At 33.9% G+C, this 27,961-nt stretch overlaps 4 protein-coding genes across 7 annotated transcripts; 1 reads left to right on the top strand and 3 right to left on the bottom strand.

Annotated features, from left to right (window-relative positions):
- Window positions 1–366: 366 nt before the first annotated feature.
- Window positions 367–8,082, bottom strand: LOC133670374 (protein EXECUTER 1, chloroplastic). Of its 3 annotated transcripts, none has more exons than XR_009834066.1 (12): window positions 7,516–8,082; window positions 6,651–6,767; window positions 6,479–6,544; window positions 5,966–6,072; window positions 4,561–4,642; window positions 3,221–3,934; window positions 2,992–3,115; window positions 2,645–2,814; window positions 2,114–2,188; window positions 1,898–1,990; window positions 1,491–1,640; window positions 367–869 (listed from the first exon to the last, which is right to left on the bottom strand). XR_009834066.1 is itself a non-coding variant. In XM_062090863.1 (12 exons), the coding sequence occupies exons 1-11, from the start codon at window positions 7,906–7,908 to the stop codon at window positions 1,548–1,550; spliced, it is 2,034 nt and encodes a 677-aa protein (XP_061946847.1). In that variant the 5' UTR covers window positions 7,909–8,082; the 3' UTR covers window positions 367–869; window positions 1,537–1,547. The 3 variants fall into 3 exon arrangements, 1 of the variants encoding a protein (XP_061946847.1); XM_062090863.1 differs by having other exon boundaries at window positions 1,537–1,640; XR_009834067.1 differs by lacking the exon at window positions 367–869 and adding an exon at window positions 1,172–1,268.
- A 6,153-nt stretch (window positions 8,083–14,235) lies between these two features.
- LOC133670538 (uncharacterized) lies at window positions 14,236–16,734 on the top strand. Of its 2 annotated transcripts, XR_009834107.1 has the most exons (7): window positions 14,236–14,547; window positions 14,645–14,740; window positions 14,903–14,943; window positions 15,049–15,166; window positions 15,315–15,395; window positions 16,114–16,242; window positions 16,514–16,734. XR_009834107.1 is itself a non-coding variant. In XM_062091046.1 (6 exons), the coding sequence occupies exons 1-6, from the start codon at window positions 14,329–14,331 to the stop codon at window positions 16,168–16,170; spliced, it is 612 nt and encodes a 203-aa protein (XP_061947030.1). In that variant the 5' UTR covers window positions 14,236–14,328; the 3' UTR covers window positions 16,171–16,512. The 2 variants fall into 2 exon arrangements, 1 of the variants encoding a protein (XP_061947030.1); XM_062091046.1 differs by lacking the exon at window positions 16,514–16,734 and having other exon boundaries at window positions 16,114–16,512.
- Window positions 16,735–18,895: 2,161 nt separating this feature from the next.
- LOC133670539 (auxin-responsive protein SAUR68-like) lies at window positions 18,896–19,502 on the bottom strand. The gene has a single exon (XM_062091047.1). The coding sequence runs from the start codon at window positions 19,395–19,397 to the stop codon at window positions 18,963–18,965; it is 435 nt and encodes a 144-aa protein (XP_061947031.1). The 5' UTR covers window positions 19,398–19,502; the 3' UTR covers window positions 18,896–18,962.
- Window positions 19,503–23,069: 3,567 nt separating this feature from the next.
- On the bottom strand, window positions 23,070–23,806 carry LOC133670350 (auxin-responsive protein SAUR68-like). The gene has a single exon (XM_062090831.1). The coding sequence runs from the start codon at window positions 23,641–23,643 to the stop codon at window positions 23,212–23,214; it is 432 nt and encodes a 143-aa protein (XP_061946815.1). The 5' UTR covers window positions 23,644–23,806; the 3' UTR covers window positions 23,070–23,211.
- Window positions 23,807–27,961: the final 4,155 nt, after the last annotated feature.

A 27,961-nucleotide genomic window follows, 5' to 3' on the forward strand; every position in this document is an offset into this window, starting at 1 on the left:
TTTTATTTTGGTATGATGTAGATACTGGTGGTGGGCATATGCAGAGACATGTGCTGGATTTTGTTTGTTCAACTTCATCAGCTAGAAACCAGCTGATTTCTTTCCCCTCTGGAGAATGTAATAGTGTATTCCCGTGGCTGTGCTACCTTTGATGTTCCTCGCCATGTTGCGAGGAACACCGAAGGTGCTTTAGCTCGTCCCCAGGTAATGAACATTTAATTTAACCATCATAGTGACATCACACTCCATTGACATGGAAGAAACCACTCATCAGTCACCACTCATGAATCATGATTTTGTTTTTTTATTGCAGGAGCTGATGCATCATGTAGGCCTTTACATGGCAAAAGAAAGGGGAGCAGCACATTTACAAAATAACTGGTTGAGGTCGCATTTTTATTAATTTATTATTTAAGTGAAAAAAGAGATCGGTACAAAGCACTTGATTGTACATGAGCCCGTTCAAAATGCAACAAGCTTGTCCAACAACTGCTCTATAAAATAAACCATTAACCCTCGAATGCACTGGTCTCTGCATCTGTGTTTTCACATACCAACTACATATATCAATATCATTACCGAAGTAGCATCATAATTAATACAAGTACTAAATACTACTTCGAAATTGAGAGGCAGTATGGCAAAAATCAGAACAGGCATAATGAACTGATGGAAAGAATTGCCTCAAAATCATGCAGTAAAAAAGGCTGAGCATCTACCACATCTCCAAGCTTTCTGGGTTAATTCCAGTCAGTAATAAGCTTACAGGTGCAATAGTCAGTTGATAGTGCATTGGACAGGGAAAGATTTCTAAGCCTCCAGGCCTGCTCAAGGTGGAGAACATACAGGTAGCAAAATGCCATTCACGACTGCAAAATAAAATAAAAAAAGATCAACAAGAGATTTCTTACAGATTACTGCATTAAAAAAGCATTATGGAACATCCTATGACAGGTTCAACCTTTTACGACAAGACATTTCACCAGTTAAAAGTGCAAATCACCAAAGAAACAAAATGTTTTTCTTACATTTTGTTATCATCAACGACAATTAAACATAGAAACACTTGTTGAAAGGAGATGAGAGCTTAAATAGGGAAGTTAGTAGCGTCAACAATTTGATCACATGCAACAAACCAACTTTCTGCAATAACAATGACTTCCCATACAAGCAACATAGGACAGCATGACATTCCTGCAGAGTAATCAGTTCCCATAGACTATACCAAATCAATAGCCACTGCTGACTAGACTCAAGCAGTTATCTAACTGCACATGCAAAGTAGTAATAAAGAACAATGCCATTGGATCAGCGCTTTCAAGATGAGAACTAATCACTCATATCAGGAGCTGACAATAGCATGTAAAAGTCGAATGCTAGGCAGTAAGATCAACCAGTCATCCAGCAAAAGAGCAAACAAAAACTAATTATGTATCTTACGGAAGATTCACCAAAACTAAAATGATTTATTTTAACAAGGAATAGCATACCCAACCAAATACGAAGAAAGAATAGACAAGCTCAAGTATAATGTACACGATGAGCATCTACTGTTGAAGCCTCAGACGATTGAAGAACACCAAGAAGTGATATTCAGGAGCCCAGTACACAAACCCAACAACAGGCCCCCCTTTAATGTACTGCAAGAAAAAAAATGGAGAAAGAATGAGAAAGAAAGGAAAGGAAAAATGTCCCGATGAACATTCTATTTAGAAAAAGAAAAGCATGGAACATAGTTCAGAGGAAAACATATATCAGATGCAGCAGCAACAACAACCTAGGGTCAATCCCGAACTAGGCTGGGATTGTGGATCCTTTTCTGGGAATGGCAATCAAATACCAAAAAAAATTTTGGCAACAAAGAAAAATTAAACAGTATAATCTAAAATCTGAACACCTTTCCATCAAGAATAACAAGTTCACCGTCAACCCATCGATGATTTCGGAATCCTGGCTCAGCAAGCTTCCCTTGTCCTTTATATCGAGCAATCTGGTTTGCAAATAAGATCTTGAGAAGTGCTTCAACAAATAGGAAATCAAAAAAGCACATAGGCCTTTGCAACAAGAGAAAAATGGATTTATCTACACCAAACTTCACAAGCTAACAACACACCACTCCAAATTCTTCAGGAATGATGCCTCTATGGGGGAGCTGATATCTTTTCCCAACCTTAGCACGAAATGCCACCTGTAAAATCCATACGAGTACAGCTGTTAGGATCAAGGCAGACAACCGTGATACAAATATAAAGGTTCCACGAAGTGTAGTACCAACAAAATGAATCACCATATTATTCCTAAACCTACACCCACAAGACCATATCTGATATTTTAACAATTTTCCTTGCAAATAATCCATGACTTCTCTTTTTATTTGGGAGCAATTAATCCAGGACTTTGATTACAAAGCTTCTAAGCAACAGAAGGTCAACCATTTACAATTAGCAAAAGTATGCAAATAAACTTGTAAGCATCATGTGGCTGAAGAAGGTTTGCCCAAGGAAATTGTTGACAGATAAGTTGTACAACAAAATCTACATTACCACAAACAAAAATACATGTTATGCTCAAAGGCAAACCAAATAATATGACGCAAGAATCCTATCCAGGTATCACAACGCAAGTATGAGACAAATAAAGGTACCTGTCCAGCAGGTACATAAGGATCTCCAGTTAATTTAACAGCTTCCACATATTCATAGAACTCTAGATTAGAGGACTCCTTAGTCCCATGATCTTCTTGCCACTGACCAAATTTACGTTGCAGGTGTATGACTTCTGAGGTGTACAGCCCATGTGCACCAATATATAGTCCTGACAAAATTAATTCAGTATTATGCTCAGACTCAAACTTTGGCTAGGGAACCAAATATAACAAAGTGCTGAGAAGATTCCTAAACCATGACAAACAAGACGACGATAAGCTGAAACTTAGTAGCATCTCCTAGAGCCATAGTAGCTCAGAATTTAACAGCCTGTGTAACAAATCACCATTTAAAGGATCAGGAGATGTTGATATCTCAATTCGATGAAAAGTTGTTGATCCAGACAGTGGTTGACGGTTTTGAGCCTGACTGAGGGTAAGACTTATTAGTTCACCAACATCTTTCAGCACCTGTACTTCAAGAATAAAACAAACAATTAAAAGCAAATGGTGAGTTGATCTCCTACTCAAGTTACTCAAGTTGTACAAAGATATGACCTTAGACATTGAACCAACCTTCAAGGGTATCTTCTCACTACCAATGAATTTGGCTAGATCAAACATTACATGGTCCACACTGCGTTGACCTCGAAGCTTAGCTTTTCTGTCCGCTGAAGCCAGTTCCTTGGCACTTTGTTGGTTTACTTCTTTCTCTATAGAAAAGGAAAATGACTTGCGTCCCTTTCTGTCTAGCTTAGCTGGTACTCTAATTGAGCCTTTTGCAGGAACGCTGCCTGAAAGTTTCTGTGCAAGACCCCCAACAACAACTTTAACTGCAATTTCACTTTGATTTTCATCATCAATGATCCCACGACCAGCATCCATTTCAATTTCATCTCTTTCCTGGTCACTTTCACCTTTGCCATCATCTTCTGCTTCCTCACTTTCTAACTCAATATCCTTCTCATCATCTTCTTCATCAATTATTTGCTCTATCACCTTAGATATAAAATCCTTGTCCACCTTTGCTGGTGTTGTCACTTTCAAAACCTTGACCTTCACACCAGGAACCATATCTCTCAAAATGTTCTGAAAGCCAGGCAGTCCCTCAGCTAGATCAGAACCATCTTCTGTGTCATCAGCATCATCTACCTCTTCAGTACTCACAACAAATAGGTCACTTTTATCTTCAGTTGGCCCTGGTGGATTCAAGCGACTGGTGGCACCCGAAGCTTTAGAGGGCAAGGTAGAAGGATCTTGGAAAAGTCCTTTCCTCTTCAAATACACAGCCTACAAAAATAAACAAACCCCATCAGACACTATTATCTAACTGCTCCTGCACATGGAATGTAGATGTGTGACTGCAACACACTTAACAAGCATATAAAATGCACCTACAAATATATGCCTGCACATTAATCATCAAGCAGCATCTATCCTTGCTTAGATGCAAGCACTCAGTCATTATTTTTTGAAAAAGAAAGCATGCTAATGATTCAACCACATAATTAGCTAGCTATATTCTAAGGCCAGGGAGCCTTGCAGAATGAAGATGACAGACAAGGAGATTTTTGGAAATAATAATAATAAGAAATAGCTTCTTGGTGAAGCACTTGAAGCTCTAAAGGTTAGACATTCACATTCTCAACAACTATAACATTATGTCAACAAAAAATAAACCAGCCAAAGCTTTGCAATGTAGAACATTAATTATAAACCATAATAAAGGGTAAACTCTAAAACCAGGAACTAAGCACAATTTCTTTTCTTTTTTTCAGGTGCAACTCTTCAATTTTGATGACTAAAATTTTGCAAAGTACAAGAAATCAAAATAATCTCCAAGCATCAATTCAAAGCCTGAGTTCATTGCATAAGGTACACAACTCAAAAAAAATAAAAGAATAGAAATAGGATACCTGTTCATTGTATTCCCCTTTCTTATTCGTTGTAAGAAAGATCTCAAAAAGGGGTACCCCCACTGCAGCTGTAGCAAGCTGTCTGAAAGAAAAGATAAGTTAACAATAAACCTCCAAAACAAGGAACAATTGACAGGAAGCAATTGCACGTGTAGAGCAGCAGGGCTTGTCACAGGCTTGCTACATGAAAAAAGGTTCCAAACAACAAGCATGCATCAGCCACATTCTCTAGCATTTAAAATGTGCATACATTTCAACTAAAACATCACAGGAATATCTTGAGACAAATATCTAGCACAAAAGGAAATCTATAATCAATTGCACTAGAACATAATACTTTGACACCTAAAGTCTAAAGAGTGCCTGCAATACACCACATAGCATATTGTTTAATAGAATTGCCACATATCATAAGGTTTCAGTAATACAGTCTGTTAAGAAGGCACGCATCATTATTGTCTAAACCATCTCTTCTATTATTTTCAGGCTGGTTGTCCTTGATTACTGTTCTCAAGTTGATATGCAAGCTCAATTTTCCATATTCCGTTTCCAATTAACAAGTTATCCATTCACGTCATTAACTACATGCCCTGAAAGACTTTTCCATCAGGGTGTAAGAAAGGGTAAATGAAAAAAGAGTACATGCTCCTCAACCAATCCGGTCCATGCCTAACCAGGCTTGCAAAGATCAGGACCATGATAAACTTTAAAACAGTGACCAGCCACAAGCTTACAAAGTGAATTTTCCTCACCACTGATAACTTCTGGACATGCATGTCGATAAAAACACAGAAATCCAGGCTAATAATAGACGACTAAAAGATTTTTTTAAAGAAAAAAAATAACATCATATAAATTGATCTACCTACATTATAGCTTTCCCATTTAGCCATGTGCATGCCCATTTGTATTTGTTCTCATCAATCTCTTCTATCAGCAATGACAAGACATGGAACCAAATATGTTAACAGTATTTTTTCAAGGTATCAGCAATAAACATATTCACTACATGAAAAGCACTTGTCAAGCACTGCACAAAAGATGCAAGTTTCCAGAAGCGTAACATGGAGCACCTGAAGTGTTCTCAGCATACAACAAACTGTTGACAACTTAGTTGTTAGGTTGTTATTTGATGATTATATGATTTTATTTCACTTTTCTCGTCAAGCTACAATCAGGACATATGATGGAATTAAATCATGTAACGCAAAACCGAGAACTGTGACTTGAAACCACCAAAACCTAACAGTATGGAAGACATTAGCTGAAACAGGGGAATTATTTATCAACAAGACTTCAGTGAAAACAAAAAAAAAAAACACCAAAATTAGCCTGTTAGGCTTTTCACTTTTAATATGAATGTGAAATTAAAGTGAAACCCTCTAACAAGCATGTGAATAATTACCGTGGACTGTAACTCCTTGCTACATATCTTCCATGCTCTGCGGTTATACGTATAATCAGACCATAAGGATCATCAACATCTTCAGAAATTCCAGACCACCATCCCACCTGAAACCCAGCACAAGGTAAAGGGAAAATTTTGAAACAGAGACTTGATAGGTAGCATCAAAGTTGCATATTTAAATGCCTAAGCAGAAAATCCCTTGAAACTCAGAATACTTTACTACTTATTTCCAGAAAATGAAAGGTTACAATAAGAATCCTATAAACAAAACAGAATAGCCCTTAAGGAACCAAACACTTCACACCTACAGAAAAAGAGAACCAAAAACATGAAGATGCCACTCTAGCAAGTCTCACAAAGTTTTCTGAAATATTCAGCAATGTTTATGTAGCCTGACAAGGCCCAATGCAATATACAGCAGTTATTGCACTTACAAAAATGAACATATTTCATAAATTAGAAATTGTGTGTGTACATTGATCAAGTAAAAAAGAATTTGAGCGAACTTACCAATCCAGCACCAGCATTATCTCGTAAAAAAGCTGCCTCCAGGTAACGCTCTTGTGCTAATGCTCTCTGAATCAGCCAAAAAAAAAGGAAAAAGGAATAAAAACAAGAAGACTGAAGAAATTTAAGCATTTTATCTCTTAGGTAAACCATACTTGCAAGTCAAATTACGCACATTCAGCTGTGACATCACTCTGCCAACAGTATCATTTGAAGCTGCAGCTGCAATTGCCACTTTAAGCCTAGCAGCATCTTCATAATCCTCTCTGTTTACAGCGTTGCCTAACTGTGACTGCAAGAGAGAGCGGGGCAGGCGAAAGGTTTCAGCATTTAATAGAAAACCCTTAATTTATATAAAGTTGCACTCTTTCCTCCATTCCGTTTTGTTTGCCAATCACACAAATCAATAAAACTACAAGCTGTGTAGTTTTATTGCCTGCACTATCAGTCCCTTCTGATACAGTCCAAGCAAGAAGCATGAAGCATCAACTTTTCCAGCGGGCACAAATTCCCCAAACAAAAAAGCCAACAAACTGCCCCAGTCTCAAATTTCCCATTTTTTTGACAATTTCTAACCACAATTCCACCCATAAAAACAATAACACATGCAATACAACAAGTCATTCAAAATTTACTTTCAAAACCCAGCTGATGAACACAAAGTTCCAATTTTCCCAGTTAAAGAATAAACTATAACGCTGGAGAAAAAAGCAACGCTTCACTTCCTAATCCCAAATTTCCAATCTTTTCGCACTTCTCCACTTCCTAATCTCAAAATTTCAATCTTTTTCACACTTCTCAACCATAATTCACCCAGAAAAACACTAAAGCATGCATGCACACTCAACACACAAGAAATCATAGTTCCAAAAAAAAATCATAAAAAATTAGACTTCCCACCCTCAAACCCTATCTTTCCACACATGCAATAAATGCAGTTAATTGATTAAAAACATAAAGAACATAAAATTTCAATTTCCCAATCCAAAATATAAACCACAATCCAAAAAAAAAAAATTGATTCCCCACACCAATTTTACCTTCAAAAGGGAAACAAGGCGTTGTTGCTCATCAACTTGATCAAAATGCAATCTCCAGCGATCCCAATCCCACACAGTTCCATCTTCCTCCTCCTCTTCCTCTCCAGTTTCTCCCTCCATAACCCCTTTATTGCCAACTCCCTTCTTAGTTGGATTCATATACGAATCGAAACTCTTAATCGCATTCTTAAACACAGCTTGCAACGCAGCGTCCCATCGCCACTGAATCGAAGGATTATTTGAAGAGTCGGTGCAGCGACAGAGAGTGGAATCAGAAAGAAGCCTAGAGAGAGGGTAGCGAGAAGGGAATTGTGGTTTTGGAGAGGGGTATGGAAGTCTTTTCCTGGTTGTGAAGGTGAGTTTGTATGGAGATGGTGGTGAAATAGAAGCCATGTAGAGAGAGAGGGTGAGGATTGTGGGTGAAATGGAGAGATTGGGGGCGGGGTGTGGAAGGGAAGAGAAGGGTGATGGAGAGGGTGTGGTGGTGGTGGAGCTCTTTAAATGGCTGTGGACCACTTTGAGATAAGCTTCATCATCATCAATTTTTTTTCTTCTTTCGTTTTTGCCCAAACTGTGACAGCGTGTTTGATTTGTTAAATACTGTTTGGATTTTTTTTCAGGCCCGGCTCTAGTCACTCGTCTTGACGCCTCTTTTTCTTTACCGCGCCGCCTAAGCTGAAATTTTTACTAACCCAGGATTTTTAGCCAGGATTGTATTTTATATACATTTCTAATTTGTATAAAAGTTTTTTATGAGACTATTATATTTTTATTTTATTAATATATATATAAGATATATTTATTTAATATTAATATTTATATAAAACATATTTATTTCTTATTAATACATGTGTAATGAATTTTTATTTTTTTTTAGAGTTTGTTTAGAAGTGTGGTTGTAGTTACTTTACAAAGTATTTTTCATTAAAACAATTATATCAAAATATTATTATTTTTATTTTTTAAAAATTATTTTTAATATCAACATATCAAAATGATCTAAAAAACTAAAAAAAAATTTAATTTTTTTTAAAAACACTTTTAAAATACAAAAATAAACATAACCTTAATATTATTAGAATGGAATAATTCATCAGTCATTAAAAAATAAAATTCAGAGTTATAAATACCTCATAAATCATTTAAAAAAAATATTTATAATTTTCTCATTTTAAACATACACACCTAACATTATTTTATCTTACAAAGCATTTATCACATATTAAAAATAAACAATATTGTTATTAGAATTTAATATTTTTTATATATTATTTATTATAATTTTTTTATAAAAATATTAATTTAAGTATTTGAAAGTCTTTAAATAAAAAAAACAATTACAAGTATTAAGATTCAAATTGCCACCTTTATCAGTTATGGAAAATAGACCAAGGATTTCCATGGCAAGTTACTAGATTTCTTAATCACTGTGAATGAATCAAATAGCTAATTAAGCTTACGAAGGTTGGGAACATTATAAAGAAAGTTAAACGGTATGGAAATTTCATTGTAGCTTTAAATATAGATTATTATTATAGATTATTATGAAATTCAATAATAAAATTTATTGTAAATTATAACAGTGAAATTTATATGAATATATAGTGTAATTAAGAAAATTATGAGAGTGTTTTAGTATTTTTATGTTCTATTTTTTATTTTTTAATCGAAAAGTTGTTGGCATGTGTTTCACATACCATATCGAGAGGGCGGCGCCTGCATCGTTAAAAAGGCACGTGAAACACTTTCTGATGGTCAAATCTGGTCATTCATCATCAAAATAGATATGCAGTCGTGCCTTCTTCCACATGGTGCAACGCGTATAGCCATATCATTATTAGATTGTCATCAGTAATCAACTACTAAAGTGCATAATTATCCTCTCATTGTTTATTGTTTGTTTGGGTCTGGTATGACTACTAGACCTTACCATTTTTACCTTTTAGTGACTTTAATTTAAAATTTTGATTTAGAGGTATTTGGGTCTTTTCATCTTACTCAATGGTCATTAGAAGATTATTTGGGGGTGCATGCATCTTTTCCAATTTTTTACACAGTCAAAGTACTTTTTTACCCATAGAGTCAACAAAAATTAGAACTGTTGACTAAGAATTTTTTTTACTTTTCACAATATTCATAACAGTAAAAAGATTTCTTTCCTCCTAAGATCAAAAAAGTATAGACAACCAAAAAAAGGTATTTCAAGTTTTTTTAATTTCTATATACAATACAATAACGCTTTAAGCTTTAAGAAAAATAAAAAAGTAGCTTGCGTGTAACGTTTTTGTTACACACAAGCGTCTTAGGTTGACACCTACGCCGGAACCAAGCTAATTGGGTTTGGCAACATGCTAGACCTAAACACTATAAGTCTGATTTGGTTTCCAGACCCAATACTTTTGGGTTTGGTAAATCTACTGTAGTCAAGACTAGACATTTGGATTTTACACGATGACTAGATCAAAAATGTTTAAAAAATTATCTAAATTCTTAATATATTTTTAACATTTTAAAAATATAATATTAAACCACTGTGAACATTATACTAGGATATTACATCCATATATTGTTTTGTAGCAAAAACAAAGAGAAGAGCATGAGCAGCCCTCTCAGGCTCGCCATAAAATCAAAGGACAAAACACTTTAGAAAGTTGTCTTTATGATAAATGGCTTTGATTTCTATGTTAAAAGTTTTTTTTTTATAAATCAAATTAAAAGATATCTCAGTTTATATAAGAGTGTTACTGTTATTATTTTTTAAAATACTTTTCGTACTGAAATATATTAAAATAATTTTTTTTTATTTTTCAAAATAATTTTTAACATTAATATATTAAAACGATCCAAAACATATAAAAAAAATTATAAATTCATTGTTTAGGACTTAGGTGATATGGAATATGACATTAGATAAAAGAGAAGGATATGCCAACTGAAAATTATTTTAGGATAGAAAACCAACTTCTTTGAATGGATTGTTTAATGAATCTATATATATATATATATATATATATATATATATATATATGATATTAATCTACAGAAAACAATGGATATCTCACTTACTATTGTATAGACTTTATCATATTTCTTCAATCATCAACATCAATATTTTTGATGGCTTTTTACCTAACTTTCATGTCTAATTTAGTTTTAAAACTACACATTAATGTTTTTTTTTTGAAAATTAGGGAAAAATAGATCTAATAAAATCATATTACAAGGTAAAAAACAATTGTGATGATGGATTTGAATAATTTAATAATCTTTATTAATTAGATTTTTAGTAAGGATATGATTTGTTAATCAGTATGTTGCTGTGTTAGCCTCCCAAAAAAATACTATATTCAGACCTTCAAGTTTTTTTTTTAATTAATGTGGGTGTTTGGGTTAGCTTGCGTGTACCTCGACTAATCTCACAGGTCTTGAAGTTAACGATCATGTAAGCCTCCAATGACCATCATATTAGCAATCACAAGACTTGAACCTAAAACTATAAAATGAGCAAACTCCTTACAGGTATAATTTGCATCTACTTATTGGTTGACTTTGTTTACAAGATCAACCATCAATGAATACTGTTCATTTTCGAATCGGACTATATATTAGTGGTGAAAGCAAATGTCAACCATCAAGTTAACCTTTTTATTATTATCCCAACTCGTTTGATTGTCCATTCACAGACATTTATGAGTAATCCCAGACATTCAAGCTGATCCTTCACATAAAGAGTCACAAATGGTTCATTCAATGTTCTTTATTGTCATTCAAACTTAGTGCATCAACAGATGAACGATGTTCGGGTATTTACAAACATGAACACACGTACGCTACGAGTATGAACTTATTTCAGATTATCATTTAAGATACCATGGAGCTACAACTTGTATTTCTGCAGTTGGAAGTTTGATCAACACCTGACATTACAGAGACTTGTGTAACAGGGGATCGGAGATGACTTGGGCCTCGAAGTCTGGCTTCAAGTAACGGGCAAGCATGTCAGCATACAGCTCGTACCGTGCAGTCATTCGAAATCCCTCTCTGAGCTGCCTGCAGAGGTTTAGATCCATGTCTGAGATCAGTAGTCCATCCTCTTAACGTGAGAGGGAGGGAGTGCATGAAGCATCTGGGGCTGAAAAATGGCTAGACCCGTGGAAATGGCCAAAACCTGCATGTTGTGGCTTCCCGTCGCCTGAGGTAAATGGATTAGAGAATATCTCAGTTCCAACAAAGTAGCTGTTTGCTATTGCAGCGTTACGAGCCTGTAAGACCATCAGCAATATTGTGTCATTGATCAGTGGTAAGCACTGTCTGCACATTTACAAAGAAAAAACTGCAACATGGAATTCACCCAAGAAAGAAAGAAAAGAACACTCAAAAAAGAAACAAAAGAGAAGAAAAAAACTTTATAAACTAAAGATCTAATTTAATAACTTTATAGATTTTAGTTATTTTTTGTTGGCATATTTTAAGTTTTTTATAGTTTTAATAGTTAAAATAAAATATCATTTAAGATACTAGCTATATCTATTATGAGTGATTTAATAAGTTTAGTTTATATTATATGATATATAAATAAGTCTATGATAAAAAAAAACGAGAATAACATTTTTTTTTTATAAATTAATTATATTGAAGTCTTTGTTTATTTCTTAATTAAAATTTCTTATTATCATACAAAAAAGATAAACAATCTTTGTAATTTTAGCATGTTGAAGACATAATTAAATGTTTTAAGACAGAGTTCATTAAATTATATGTAGTTATAGATATTGTTTTCTAAGAATATAAAGAAGATTTGTTTTAGACTTTTTATAGTTTTAAGATTTTAATAGAGTAGAAAAAACACATTAAATAAAAATATTTTAGTCTCTAAGATAAATAATTGAGTAAAAAAAAAATAATTAGGGTGGAAATAATACCATCTAAAAACAGTAAACCTTGTTGGCTTGGATTTGAGGGTTTTTTTTTAATTTATTATTATTGTTATTATCTTTTTTAATTAGTATAGTGGCTAAAAACTTTAGCCAAAACAGCATAATTAAAAATTTATTTGTGAAAATATTTTAATTTGTTGAGGCACACATGTCTCACATGCACGCACGACCAATCAGATGTGCAGGTCTTCTATACGACCAAATGAATTAAATAACAACAAAAAATCAATTTCCATTTAATTTCTTATTATTTCTCTCTCCCTCCGTCCCTGCGCCGCCCTCACCCTCTCTCTCTTGGTTTCTATCTCCACCGTGACATCTCTTCTCTTTTTTTTATTTTAATGTCATTATTTGTTATTAGAAAATTTAATAAAAAAAAAAATTCAGTCAAAACTATATTTAACTTGATTTTTTTAAAAAAGATTTTATTTTTATTTTGAACAAAAAATACTTTTTAAAAATTATAAAAAATTTAGTAATATCATATTATTTGATGATTATATCAAATTTTATCCTTAAATTTTTAATTACTATATATATATATTTGAATATTTTTTTTTCAATTTCATCTATTAGAATTTAATTTTTATATTAATTTTGATCTTTATTTTTATAATTATTATTTGCTTTTCCCTTATTAATTTTTAATTGAAATTTTTTATCTATAAAATTTGGTCCTTATTCTTTTTATCGTTGCTTATTTTATTTGAAATAATTTATGAAATAGTAACTATTATTATTTTAATTTCTTTATCTTTTAATTTTTTTATTTGTTAGATTTGATCTATATTAATTTGATTATTATTTATTTTATTTGAGATAATTTATGAAATTATATTTTTTTTCAATTTCATTCTCATTCAACTTTTTAATTTGTAAAATTTGTTCCTCATTATTTTAATAAACTTGAAAAAAATAAAATATTAATAAATTATTTTTTAGCTTATTTTTCATGACATAACTAAACACTGGAAAATATTTTCCAACTTATTTTTTATTACACTATCAAATATTGAAAAATATTTCACTTTCCTGATATTCACTTAAAACAAAAAAAAATTACTTTCCAACAAACAAACGGGTCCTAGATTTAATTGTGAACATCGATCCTGTAATTTCCAGAAAAATTTCAATGCGACTCCACTGTCAATATTAAAAATTTCATTTTCTCTTTTTTTTTTCTTTTTAAAATTTTTCTCTGGCTCCCATGTATGTAATAATAGAATATCAAATAAATAAATAAATATTTTACTTTATTTTTCAAGAATTTTCATACACTCAAAAAATTTTATTGTAATAAAAAAATTAAATTAACTTGAATAAATGAACAAAATGAAATGAAATGAAATTTGAAATAATATTCTCTTTTCAGTCATTAGATGTAATTAAAGGATCATTTTTTAAATATTTTTGATTAATGAGAGATCCAGAAAATTAAAAAAAATAGTAATTCCATTTTAGTTTTTAACTGAAAAGATATAAATTATTACCATCTCCATGTTTTATTTATTTGAATATGTTTCTTTAAAAATAAATAAATCTGACCACCTCTATTAATTTTTGAAAACCAGGCTAGCTATCATTACTTTTTTAAACAGGGCCCAACACACGATGCGCTCTCCTAATAAATGGGCCAACGAGAAGCCCATAAAGCCACTGTAAGAAGAGGGAAAACCCGAAACAGCATACCTCAGACACGTGTCAGTCACCATCAGACGACAACGGCCACGTGTCAATCTGCCACCACCTTCCATTCCTTGCTTGAATAGCAGGTGAAGGAAAAGAATCCCGCTTCAAATCATCAAACAGCAGAAAACAGAAGAAAATGAAAAAGACGTTTCTTTTAAGGGCATAGGCACGTTTCGATTCAGTTTCAATGGCAGAGAGAGAAAGAGAGACCTTACCTCTGCCTCCGGCTCTTCCTCGAGCATCGTCATCAAGCTCCAGAGCAAGAGCCACCGCCTTAGTTCGACCCGGACCGGACCCGTTGTTAGTAATTTGTAGGTGTTTCAGCTTTGTAACTTCACTCACTGCGATTCTTTGTGTTGCCGTCAACGTTCTCTCCGCCGTTAGATCCTTTAAAGATGGATCTGATGTAAGGCTATATATCTCTTAAGTGTATGTATGCATCAGGTGGGTGATTGAGTGAGTGTGCGAGGTGTTGATTTCTGATTGGTTGTTGTTTTGTGTAGGTTTTTGATGGAATATTCAGGTGTTATGCGGTGGTAATTGCGTTTATTGTGGTGGTTGCGGAGACGGAGTGGGGATTTGTTATTAAGTTCTGGAAGGTTCGTTCTTTTTTCTGATTTCTTGAATTTTATTTATTTATTTATTGTTTGTTGTTTAATGTGTGAAAATTGGAGTTTGGTCTAATTTATTGAATTGAATTAATTAAATTATTATGCTGGCTGGTGGTGCAAATGTTAACAGTTTGAATTCATATACTGCAGATATTGGAGTATTGGGCAGGGAGGGGCATGCTGCAAATCTTGTAAGTCATTTGTGTTAACGAGGGCTGCAAAATGTGCATTAGGCTCGCTAGCGTGGAGTCATTAATATCTCCTTAGGGTTTGAAATGATGGTTTTTTTTTTTCAGTGTTGCAGTAATGACGAGAGCTTTCCCTGACTATTCATCAAACCAGAAGGAGCTTGTTCTTCTACAAAATATAGCTAGCTATATGCTCCTTGCTTGTGGTCTAGTTTATGTTATTTCAGTAAGAAAATAAATGAACTAGGACTTTGGTTTAAGTTGAGCTTGGTTGAGTAGAATAACTAACTTTGAGTTTGGGTTTGCTTTTCCTTTTGGGAATTTCAAGACTAATCCAATGATGTGTTGCTATTGATTGTGATTCCAATTTCCAGGGAATTCTGTGCATTGGCTTTCTCAAACGGTCTCGTCAGAAGAAAGAAACTACGAGGGAGCAGGCTGTCAAGGATCTGGAGGTAAGCTTTGCTTTGCTGCTCCTGAAATGATGATTGGTATTGAGTGTTCATATGAGCTCGCCATTCTGCATTTTACTCCATGCTTGTATGTGTATGCTGTTGCTCCAAGTTTTGCAATTATGTGTTAGCTGTGCCATCACTTTGTGGAGGTCATGGCATGATATGAAGTTTTAGCAACAAACAGGAACACGAGTTCCAAGTTTTCTATAAGCATCCTTATTATGTACAATGCATGCAAGAAGAGAAATATATTAATAACTCTTAATAATCTGGGAGTGAAATGGATAGCCAATTTGAAGAAATGAATCAAAATTATGTTGCGCTCTCTAAAACTTGAAGTGCTGTGAGCTGTGATTGCTCGTTACCATAATGCTCTTGAAAGGGTTCTGATATACCCTAAATCAAATCTATAAGCAAACAGGCTTCTGTAGTCAGTTTTAGGGTTTATATGAATCCTTTTTTCATTCTTCTGATTTAGGTGACAGTAAGTAGTCAGGGATGTACTTTTCACCTGTGTTTAAAATCAGGCTTAAAGATTCTGAATCTGATGTGCATGTGCTTGGACAGCAGTTAACATTGTGAGAGTATGCAGTTGGTTTTATTAGACAAATGGTGCTTTCTTGTTAATGATTTATTGATGTTTCTGTCTATCATTTTAACAAATTTTGGTTGGAACTCAGATTTTCCTCTATTAACGTACATGGATTAACAATCACAGGAATTAGAGCGGCGGAGGGAGGAGCTCGAGCAATTGCTAATCGCAGAAAGGATTTGATGCAATTTGGGTTAGTGTGTGTTCATATAACCAAAGGGACAAGTTAACCGACCTAGATGAATCCAACACTAGGTGAATCTCATGTTCCTGTGTTATTGTTGTCTCACACTCTGATTCTGTTAGACTTTTTTTTTTAGAACTGGACATCCACGTGAGCATATTTGTAAAGTTTGTGTAGCTCAAGTGCAAAGCCATGTGTCTGGTTCCTTTCTGCAGTCTGGCAATAGTGATTGCCACTTTAATTCTTCGAAGCTTTGTTGTAATGGCGTTTAATGGCACTGATTGCTACTTCACTTGTACGCATGAGATTTTCATTCTTATTCTTTATTTTGTTTTTTGGCAGATGCACTCTTAAATGTTTTCGCCCCAAGCAGACCATACTTTTTTATTTGCTTAAAGGATCATAGAAGGAAATTATGATGAAATCATTGATGCAAGTATCTTTAACTTGTATCCTTAAACTAGAATTGCTAGAGATTTCTTGTAGATTGTAGTCAACGAACTTTATCAAAGGAATTATGTATCTCATAATTTGTAGTTTCCTACAAAATTTACCAGTGTCTACTTGTTTGTGTCATTTACGAAACTAATCTACTCTTCAGAAGCTGAAAATTGATAATTGATTGCATGTTTCTTGATGATGGAGATCTTTGGATGTTGAGCAGTGACTGCAACCCATAGACATCAGCAATGCCTTCTCTACATCTCTAGTGACCCTCTGTTCGATCAAAGCTATTGCATATTCCATTAGCTTTGCATCACACGGAAAAGTGAGATGCCCACTGCTAGGCAGTCCAAACTCCTCTCCTGCCAGTTTAAGTAGCCCTTCGACAATTTCATTGTTGAGATAATTTAAAGGAAGCAGAAACCGTTTCTGATCAGCAGAGTACACAACAAAATGACCCTTCTCAGCTGTTGTTGATGTGCTACAACCGCTTGTGTCTGGTTGTGGCAGTGCGATCCCCCCCCCCCCCCCCCCCGCCTTATAGCAGCCATCTTCTGCCATTTCCTTGCCAGTTTGATGAGCTTCTTGGCACTGATCATCTTGTTTCTGGAAAATATTTCACGAGTGAATATAGGAAGGTAACTTTAGGAACTTGAAATACAGAATGCTTGTTTTGTGACCGGTAGAAGGCAAAGGAAGGGAGTATCGTGTATTAACCAAGCCACACACGTTCCCTATCACTGGGAAGCAAAACCATGTGATTAGCGGACGTGGGAGGTGGTTTATGAGGTGGGCATGTTTGCTTGTGTCTAGCAATCAACTCATCGAGGTGGAGCATAGCGGTGGTTATTTCTTTGCCCCTCTGCCCGCTAGTTGAACAGCAAAGCATATCAAAATAACGCCGACTCATTACTTTATATCACACCAGAATGAGTAGCAGACTATGTGAACCACAAAAATGAAGGTAAATTGGTAAGCAGACGTGAATTTGAACATGGTTGCACTTCCTGCGGCTGCATCTTACGAGTGCTTTATGAATGTTGAAAGCTGGAAGTTTGTGGAAATTGTAGTCCAAACATGTAGTAGAAAAACAACATATCAGACCCATCATGCCGGAGAATTGCCGAACAGAAGCAAGAAAATGATGGCTCAAAAATCATTCTTGTTCCTACCTGGAATGTGATTACCTTTGTCTAGAGATGACTGTACAGTGGACTTGAGGACCTATATCTGATCGAAGGCAATTTGTAAGAAGAATCTTGAACGTCATTTCTTCCTGTCCTGGTGGCTTGAATCTTTTTTCACAGCAGCTTCTATGAATTCTATTAGCAGTTTGTAAGTCTGGGAGTGACGGGCTCCAATTGATATATTATCACGCTACAACTCAACTGCTAGAGTTTCTTGAACAATAAATTTCTTACATACAACTTCTCTAAAAAGGGCACGATACCTTCTTCAAGAGTTTCTTGAAATATAAAAATTGAGATGTGAACTTATTGATCACTGTTTCAATTGGAGAACCACTAGAGGTTTAGTTGACTTAATAAACATCTTTGGTCAGAAGTATCAAGCAATGATGCACTTACTTCTGAAGTTATGTAGTTGATCTGTGTTCTTAGGATTCTGATCCATACAGCTCAAAAGAACTTGTATAAACATCTCAGAAACTTTCAAGGAAATGAATCATAGCATTGTTTTTCCTATAAAACTTCAAGTTTTGTACTTTCCATCGAGAAGAGTAATCAGGTACACTTTTTTTTGCTTTGTTTACAAATCTAATCCTGTTAATCAGATGCTGCACATTGGTAATTGATTATCTGTTAGTTGATGATGGAGATTCGAATACAATGAGCAGCGACTGCTTGTTATGGACATCGATAGTGCCTTCTCTACATCACAAGCGACCTGCTGTTTGATCAAAGCAATTGCATATTCCATCAGCTTTGCATCACACGACAAGGTGAGAGGCCCGTTGCTAGAAAGTCCAAACTCTTCTTTCTCTGACAATTTCATTGTTAAGATAATCTTAAGGAAGCGAAAACCGTTTCTGATCTGCAGAGTACACAACAAAATAGCCCTTCTCAGCTGTTGATTCGTGTAGTAAAACTTGAGAAATTTTGGTCAAGAGAAAAAAATCCTCATTTATCTGCTTCATGGATTGATAAAGAGGAAATGTTTACGAGGCCATTGTAATGCAGTGATGTTGAGCTAAAAGAATTGCTGGTGAATTCTCTGAATTTGTATTAATATATACTTGATAATTTAATTTTTTTCCGACTCTTCTATAAAATTTATCAATTTATACTTGTATCAATTTATACAGTGTCTACAATTCTAATTCCACTCTTCAGAAGCTACAGATTGGTAATTGATGGTCTGTTACTTGATGATGGAGATCCGAAAACATTGAGCAGCTACTGATGGATATGGACACCAATAATGCCTTCTCTAAATCTCTTGCGATTCCCTGTTTGATTAAAGCAATCACATATTCTATAAGCTCTGCATCGCAGGGCAATGTGAGAGGCCCATCGGTAGGTAGTCCAAATTCCTCTTCTGCCAGTTTGAGTAGTTCTCTGACAATCTTATTGTTAAGATAATTCAGAGGAAGCAAAAAGCGTTTCTGATCTGCTGAGTACACAACAAAATGGCCCTTATCAGCCATTTCTGATGCGCTACAACTGCTTGTCTCCATTTGTGGCAAAGCAATTCTTTTACGCCTCAGAGCAGCCAGCTTCTGCCATTTCTTTGCCAGTTTAACGAGCTTCTTTGCACTGATCATTTTGTTGCTTGGAAGTATTCTTTTCTAGTGAAAAATCAAAGGAAGAAATCTTTAGAATTTAGAATGTTGAATGCTGATTCTCTGATGGATAGATGGCAAAGGAAGTGACTATTATATATTAACAAATCCATAAACAGTCCCTTTCCATGGGAAGCAAAACCATGTGATGGGTGGATGTAAGAGGTTGTTTATGAGGTGGGCATGTTTTCTTGTGTCTAGAAATCAAACCAGCTAGGTGGAGCATAGCAGCTGTCAATGATGTATTCTGTTTGTTAGTTTAACAGCAAAATATACTAAAAATATGCTGACTTTATGACTGCAGGTCACAACAGCCTCTACGAACCACAGAAAATGAAGATAAATTAGTAAGCTGACATGAATGTGTATCTGCTTTCTATGATTTCATGTAACGAATACTCAATGATTGATGCAAGCTGGAGGAGCCGTGCAAAATTAAATCTGTCGTCTAGAAATTTCATTGAGAGACAGAATATTGGACCCAGCCCCTGTGCAGCTACCGAACAGAAGTAGGGAAAATGATGGCTCACAAGTCCTTCTGTTGGAACTCGATTACCACAGTCTAGCGATGATCATACAGTGGACCCGAGGAGTGAGGACCTATGGCTGAACTGGGCAATCTGTAAGTTAAGGTTTCAGATAAGTATCTCATCCTGTCTTGTGGTTCGATGCAGCAGGACCTATGAATTTTGTTAACAGGTCATAAATTCCGTTGTCTGATCGAATGATAGCAAGCTGATATGGAACTGTGTACAATTTGACAGTCTTGACGCTAAAAGTAAAATCAACTGAACTTACCCCTTCTCTTTCACATGATGGATACGTATATGGGGAGAGGAATTCAACAAGCAAACGTAGAGTTCTTACAACTTACTTATCCATGAAATATTTTTTAAAGATCAGAATATAAATCATATTTGGGATCTCATTTAATAGCTTAAAGTATTGGGTTGAGTTGGTTCTTTGATATAATATCAGAGCCTTCATGATCAAGTGGTCTCAAGTTCGAATCTTACCATCACTATTTATTTGATAAAAATTAAGTACAAGGTAATATGGGTCTGTGCAAATTTTAAACTCGAAGGGCTTTTACTTGAGAAAGTGTGTTAAAAGATAATATAAATCATATTCTAAGTTGAGTTGGTTCTTTGACAAAATCTAGCTTATCTGAAAAGGACATGATAACTTGTTTGAGAGTTGTGCGGTACACTCAATGTTGATTGTTTTGCCACTCAAGGAGTTTACTAGAATCATAAAACATTATTGATCAGAGTGTTAAGAAAATGGCCGTGTGTGTTCAACAATGATTCACTTGCTACTGTCAGCTCCATCTGGACTAGAAAGAAACAAAAGAAAATGGAAACCAGATTCGTTTGCTAGTTAGAAATGCATATGGAAGGAGATTAGTTATTGTTGTGATGAGGCTTGAGTACGCTATTATCTGTAGCCATTGCCATAGTCATTTCCACAAACATAGCATGACGCATGTGGTTGACGAGTGTGGTTAAACACTAAATAGTATTTTCCTGATAATTATTGTGAAATAGAAGATCAACTATCAAATGATTGTTATTGATTATTTTAGACAGTGATCATTATGATTTCTCCAATAGCCACAAGACAGTGTTTGTTGCTACCTATGATTCCAGTAGGTTGGTAATCCCATTTCCAGGCCTAATCTTGACCTTCTAGCTCAAACTGGAACTTATAAGGGGGATATTTTAAGATCATATCTGGAGAGGTCAAAGTGATGATGTCTTATAATTTTAGTGTTGCATTCCTGAATATTATACACGCAGTAAAAACAATAAAACAAAATTATTTGGGAGTTTTTAGAATCCCGTTAGACAGATCTAAAATTAGTTAGAGATTTATTACCTGAGATATGATTTTCTTCAGTTTTGAACAATTCTTTAAGGATCAGGTTGTCGTAACTCACAAACCATTTAATTGTTCAGCCCTTAATAGTAACCACACGAACTACCAGTGACAAATCTTCTAAATTTCTATTTAGAAGAGAGGGATTGTTAGGTTTAGAATGCTAGCTCTCTATTCTATGATTTGCATAATTTTTCGGTTTAACAAACAATAACTAAGAAATGAGAGGTATAACATACCATTTATAGGAAAATCTAAAAAACCTATAAATTGACAAATTATTAATTTTTTTCTTAAATAATATCCATATATTAATTTAGAAATTTTTTAGAAATTAACTCAATCAAGTCTTTACTTGATTGTTCTAGGTCTAAAAATATAATCCATGTATTAATTATATTCTAGTACTTAATTTCTAAAATATATTTTAATCAAGTTATACTTAATTAAATCATCTCAGTTTAATTTCTGACTAATGGTTTTTAATGTGTGTGACCCATTAGGTTCCTAATATGTTGACCCAGATATAAATTATAATTCTAATTAAATAGAATTAAATAATTTAATTTATTATCAATTCAACAATTGATTAATTTATATCTAAAGATTAGGTGTATTGTCTAGCAACGTCTCATGGTCCTCAAATATTAAAAAAGTCATAAGTGGTTTGACTTCACCTTTCAGTGATTGGTTTCTCAGTGTAATTAATATTCTTTCATCAATAATGTTCTGATTTAATATTAAAACATGAAGTATGTCTGCTATGTTAAATTATGTTTGTTTTTTACATAATAGTCATTGATTGTTTAAATAAAATTTGAAATTATTTTCAAATCTCATTCCACCTTGACCAAGAATTTCTCAATCAATATTATTTGAGAACATATGAGATATTTTCTCTAATTCACCTAGGGTGATAAATCCTTTATCACTCAAGTACCTTTATATAGTTCATGTTATGCCCAATATCTGTTCCTTTCATTACCTCAATTAAAATAACATGTAACATGATCAAAGTATAACATTTTTATATAAGATAATTTAGTGATGTCAAATCGAAGGATCACTTACACAATCGTTATGTGAGTTTTTTCATAGACATAAGTGATATCTCCATGTGAGATTTTCATGCGGGTTAGTTCAGTGTACATGTCTTATGACAAGCATCTATATATTAGTTCTAAATATTTCTTATACCTCAAATTAGGAGAACAACTGCTTCATTTTATATAAAAAAGAACATAATATATATCAGTCTCTATAACTCTAATAAATGTTCAATATTTAAAAAAAATATTGATCATGAACATTTTAGTAACAATGTTTTGATGCAACATGAATCTCATAATTATAACAACTTTATAATTTTCTTTACAAAATATTTTTGTTTCATAAATTTTATCTTTACTCTAAATTTATAAATTAAATATTATATTCATTAATTTAATATTATATGAATATTAAAAATAAATTAAATTTTTATTAATAATAGATATATATTTACATAAATATAATAATGTAACTCATAGAAGCATTTTAAACTTTCATTTAGTTGATTCCTTGAGTAAATGTTTGAAGTAGTCTGATTCACAGGGCTTAAACCTTGGAAGGCTGATTAGACTTTAGGCAAATAAATAAAAGCTATGTTTTTCATTTAAGACTAGGAAGTTCTCTAAGAAGTGATTGCTCATACAACTCGAGACTTCTTGTTCAAGAAGAGAAAAAAAATCTTATCTTCGCTTTTCAGGATAGTTGAGGAGAAAATATGATGAGACGTTTATAATGCAAAATCGCAATACTATTTATATCATTAAACCAGCATTTCTGGTGAATTCACTAAATTTGTATCATTGATAATGAAAATATTCTACAAAATTTATCTAGTTGTTTGCGTTCTTTACAAATCTAGCTCTGCTCGTCAGAAGCTGCAGATTGGTAATTGATGGTCTGTTACTTGATGATGGACATCAGAAGACAATGAGCAGCGACTGCTGGCTATGGACACCAACAATGCCTTCTCTACATCTCTTGTGACTCTCTGTTTGATTAAAGCAACTGCATATTCTATAAGCTCTGCATCGCAGGGCAACGTGAGAGGCCCATCGCTAGGCAGTCCAAACTCTTCTGCCAGTTTGAGCAGCTCTCTGACAATCTCATTATTAAGATAACTCAGAGGAAGCAAAAAGCGTGTATGATCAGCCGAGTACACAACAAAATGTCCCTTATCAGCCATTTCTGATGCGCTACAACTGCTTGTCTCCATTTGTGGCAATGTGATTCTCTTACGCCTCAGAGCAGCCAGCTTCTGCCATTTCTTTGCCAGTTTAACGAGCTTCTTTGCACTGATCATTTTGTTTGTTAAGCACAAAAACTTAAGAGGAGTCAAGTAGGGGAAGAAAGCTGAATGCTGAATGCTTGTTTTGTGATGGATAGAAGGCAAAGGAAGCGGCTATTATATGTTAACAAATCCGTGAACAGTCGCCTTCCATAGAGGCAAAGCCATGTGATGGGTGGATGTGAGAGGATGTTTATGAGGTGGGCATGTTTCTTCAAGTCCGAAATTAAAACCATCAAGGTATAGCATAGCGGTGGTTAAGCCTGTACCTTCTGTCTAGTTGTTGAACAGCAAACTGTGATCAATCAAAGCTGATTCATGGTTGAGATTGCAACAGACACTGATCCACAACAAATCAAGTAAATCAGTAAGCAGACATGAATTAGAATCTGGATCCGATGGCTGAATGTATTGAGTAGTCAATGAGTGGTGAAAACATAATGGACCCTTTTGTCTGAGAACTGCCAGACAGAAGAAGGGAGAAGATGGCTTATACGCCCTTCCGAATTAGATGGTTGTACAGTGATCATGAGGACCAATGTCTGGAGCTAGTTCCACAGTGATATAGTTCATATATACAGTCTCTCCTTTTCAATTCAAGGCCAATATACTTGATGTTTTCATAACAAAATAATCGTACTTAGCAAGAAACAGCAATCGATTAATGTAAGTGAAACATTTGAGAACTCAATGGTTTTATTATTATTATTATTATTATTATTATTTAGTTAGTTTAAGTGTTACTAATATAATTAATTTAAGTTACCATATGACTCATCTTAATGATAAGGATGTTTATTTTTAAGGCCAAGATGATTGAATTATGATTATGGATTAATTTTGTGATGATTGCACTTGTCAAGAACTTGGTATCACTTATTCATGGTAAAATTTTGCTGAATTTTTGGTAGGTTATATATATAGAATCCTTAAAATTTTGAATACTAACCATGTTTACAACTACAAATGATGGAAAAGTATGAGTTGTTACACACAAAGGTTAACACTACCTTGCTAGCATTGATAGTTTGACTAGTATACTATAAGGTCATAATCAAACAAAACAAAATTATTTCTTAAAATATGAACTTATACAATCAATCAAATTAGGAGCTATCAATTTAGATGTGCATAATATTTCATATCAAGAAATCAGTTTCATTAAGTGATAATGTTTCATCATAAATAAAAGATAATAAACAATATATATATTTTACCAAGAAACATAATCTAATTCATATTAACAATTCAAATATTTATATTATTCCTCTTGCATATGGAATATTATTCACTCACTGAACTTAAAAGTAGAAGGGACATAGAAGTAGATCGAAGGAATCACACTGACGCTCAACAGGTGGAATATCAAGAGTATATGAATACACACACATGCACACACTCAAAATGACTCAAAATAGATAACATAAGAGATTATAACTCTAAGATTGGAGATCAAAATGTAATTATAAAACCAAAATAGATCCACCTGATTATTCTGGAACATATCTCAAACTGATCGAACCTAAAAGAATTGATTAATCCTTACTGTTTAGTCAACCGATCGATCGAAATTACCCAACTAGTCAATCAAATCCATCAAGCTAACCCATCAACTGGTTAATTAGGATTTCAGAGTCCCGATCCACTAGTCTCCCTAGAATTGCAGGCCCTCTAAATTTCAACTTATACATCAAAAACCCATAACAATTAATCCACGACATTTCAATTTGTCCATCATCTAAACTCTAAAACACAAACTTCAAATCCCTAAATCTCAACAAATTCAAAATTGTAATTAATAACAACAATTATTCTAATATTTTGAAATGAAAAGAAAGAATTGATGGGAAATGACAACAATGCCATTGGAGAATTAGATTTGAGGTATAAATGGTTGGAGGACATTTTATTAATGGAACAAAGAGTTGGTAAATATAAATACAAAGAGAAAAAAAAAAGAATCAAACTTGAAGAGGAAAAACTGAGAGTGAGATGAAGATGAAGAAGAAGAAGAAAGGGAAGAGAATTTGAGAGAATAAATTTATAAGGTAAGATTTATGCTTTATTATGTATAATTGTTGGTATTAATTAAGATTTCAAATATGTTAAGATTTAGGGTTTTGAAGTTTATGTTTTGGGTTAGATTGATGAGTTGATCGAAATGTTATGGATTAATTCTTACGAGTAATGGTTTAATTAGTTGGTTTTTAAATGATTTTGTTAGGAGTAATGATTTTGAGATTAATTGGTTTAATTGATGTATTAGGGATCAAGTTATGACAAACTTGGTATTAGAGCCTTTGGTTAAAGAAATAATAGTATAATTAATTTCGTAACATATAGAGCATTAGGATTCGTATTGTCTTGTCCATTGTCTCTAAGGTTCTGAATTCTCATCAAGCATGTCTTCTTTGATTCTTTGAGTTTTGTGATAGATATGCTTTTTATAATTCTATGATAATTATCAACCTATTATTCTACCATAACTTAAGTGCTCTCACTTTTTAAAGGAAATGTCAAGAAATAAACAAATAACTGGTACTAGTAGAGTAGGTGACAATTAGGACGATATCTTTATTGTGCAGTTGAGGATTGCAAGGTAGAGAAAGAGGTGCAATGTACCCGTACCTGGACATATTGAGGAGGTACCTCCACCGATAAAAGAGGAGCCTCAGGAGTTAGAAGAGAATAATATGGTTGGTGAAACAGGTGTAGGGGTAACAAACTTTGAGTCTGTTATAGAATTCCAACAATTTAGCCAGTTTATGTGGACCTAGATAGAGTTTAGTATGGAAAGAGATTAGAAGAGGGATAAAGATGTACCATTGTTATCCCATACTGTTCACAGAGTCATTGTGTCGTTGAATAATTTCATGAAGTTGAAACCTCCTTCCTTTACTAGGATGGACAGGTCAGAGGATTTTCAGAAGTTTCTAAATGATATACGATGGTGGTGTGAAGCTTTAGAATGTATAAACCATCAAGCTGTAAGTTTGACATTGTTCAAGTTGGAGGGAGATGTGGCCATCTTTTAGTTCAAGTCTAGAAAGAGAACGAGGCCAACAGAGGCTCAATGGACATGGAAGGAGTTTAACACCATGTTCTTGGATAAATTTCTACCTCAGAGTGTTAGGGATGCTCGACTCTATAAGTTTAAGAGGCAATCTTAAGGGAGTGTGAAAATAAATGAGTATGATCTAAAGTTTACTTAGCTATCAAGGTATGCTGACCATCTTTTACCGATAAAGGACTGGAGCGTGAAAAGGTTCATTCGAGGACTCAAATTCTTGATGTTTATGATGATGGTGTCTCAGCTGTTTTCATCGTACTTCTTGGCATTTGATAACGCTAGGTTGATTGAGGCATGAGAATTAGAGGACATGACTGCAAGCTAGTTTAAGAGGCCTAGAGAAAAAGGGTTAGTCTTTTCGGCAGTAGGGATTGAATGTAGGCCCGTCTAGGAGATAAAGTGACTATCAAGGCTCATGGGTTATGAGGATGTTTAGACAGAGATTATAAGTTTCTTGGGTTTAGCCAGTTATTATCGAAGGTTTGTGGAGAACTTTTCTTAAATTGCTGCACCATTGACTAAGTTAATATAAAAAAATGTTACGTTTCAGTGGTTTAAAGCTCGTGAGAATAGTTTCTTGGAGTTGTAGCAAGATTGACTACATCGTCTATTCTAAAAGTACCATCTAGTTATGACGGTTTTATAGTGTATTGTTATGCCTCGAGAATGAGGATAACATGTGTTCTGATGCAGCATGACATGGTTATTGCCTATGCTTCACCACAACTAAAAAAGCATGAACAAAAATACCTTATATATGATTTAGAGATAACGACTATAATTTTTGCTTTGAAGATTTGAAGGCTCTACATATATAGTGAGATTTATGAGATCTTCATAAATTGTAAGAGTTTGAAATACATCTTTTAGTAAAGGGATTTAAATATGAGGCAGATGTGATGGATGAAGCTACTGAAGGTTTATAATTGTATCATACAGTACCACCCAAATAGGAAAAATATTGTGTTAACGTTTTGAGTAGGAAATCATATGAGAGCTTAGCTTATATTCGAGAGATACAAAGACCTCTAATTATGGAGTTGCATGAGTTAGTGGATGAAGGAGTTAGATTTGACCTCAATAAAGCTAGAGCAATGATTGCTCACTCTTAGATTAAGTCATATTTGTTTGACAAAATAAAAGTAACTCATAAGAGAGATGATTCACTACTTAGGATTAAATATAAGGTTGAGCAAGGAAAAGTTACAGGTTTTGTGATTGGTAAGGATAATGTGCTAAGGTATGGAAATAAGCTTTGTGTAC

Source organism: Populus nigra, chromosome 13 (assembly GCF_951802175.1).
Source record: "Populus nigra chromosome 13, ddPopNigr1.1, whole genome shotgun sequence".
NCBI classification, from domain to species: Eukaryota; Viridiplantae; Streptophyta; class Magnoliopsida; order Malpighiales; family Salicaceae; genus Populus; species Populus nigra.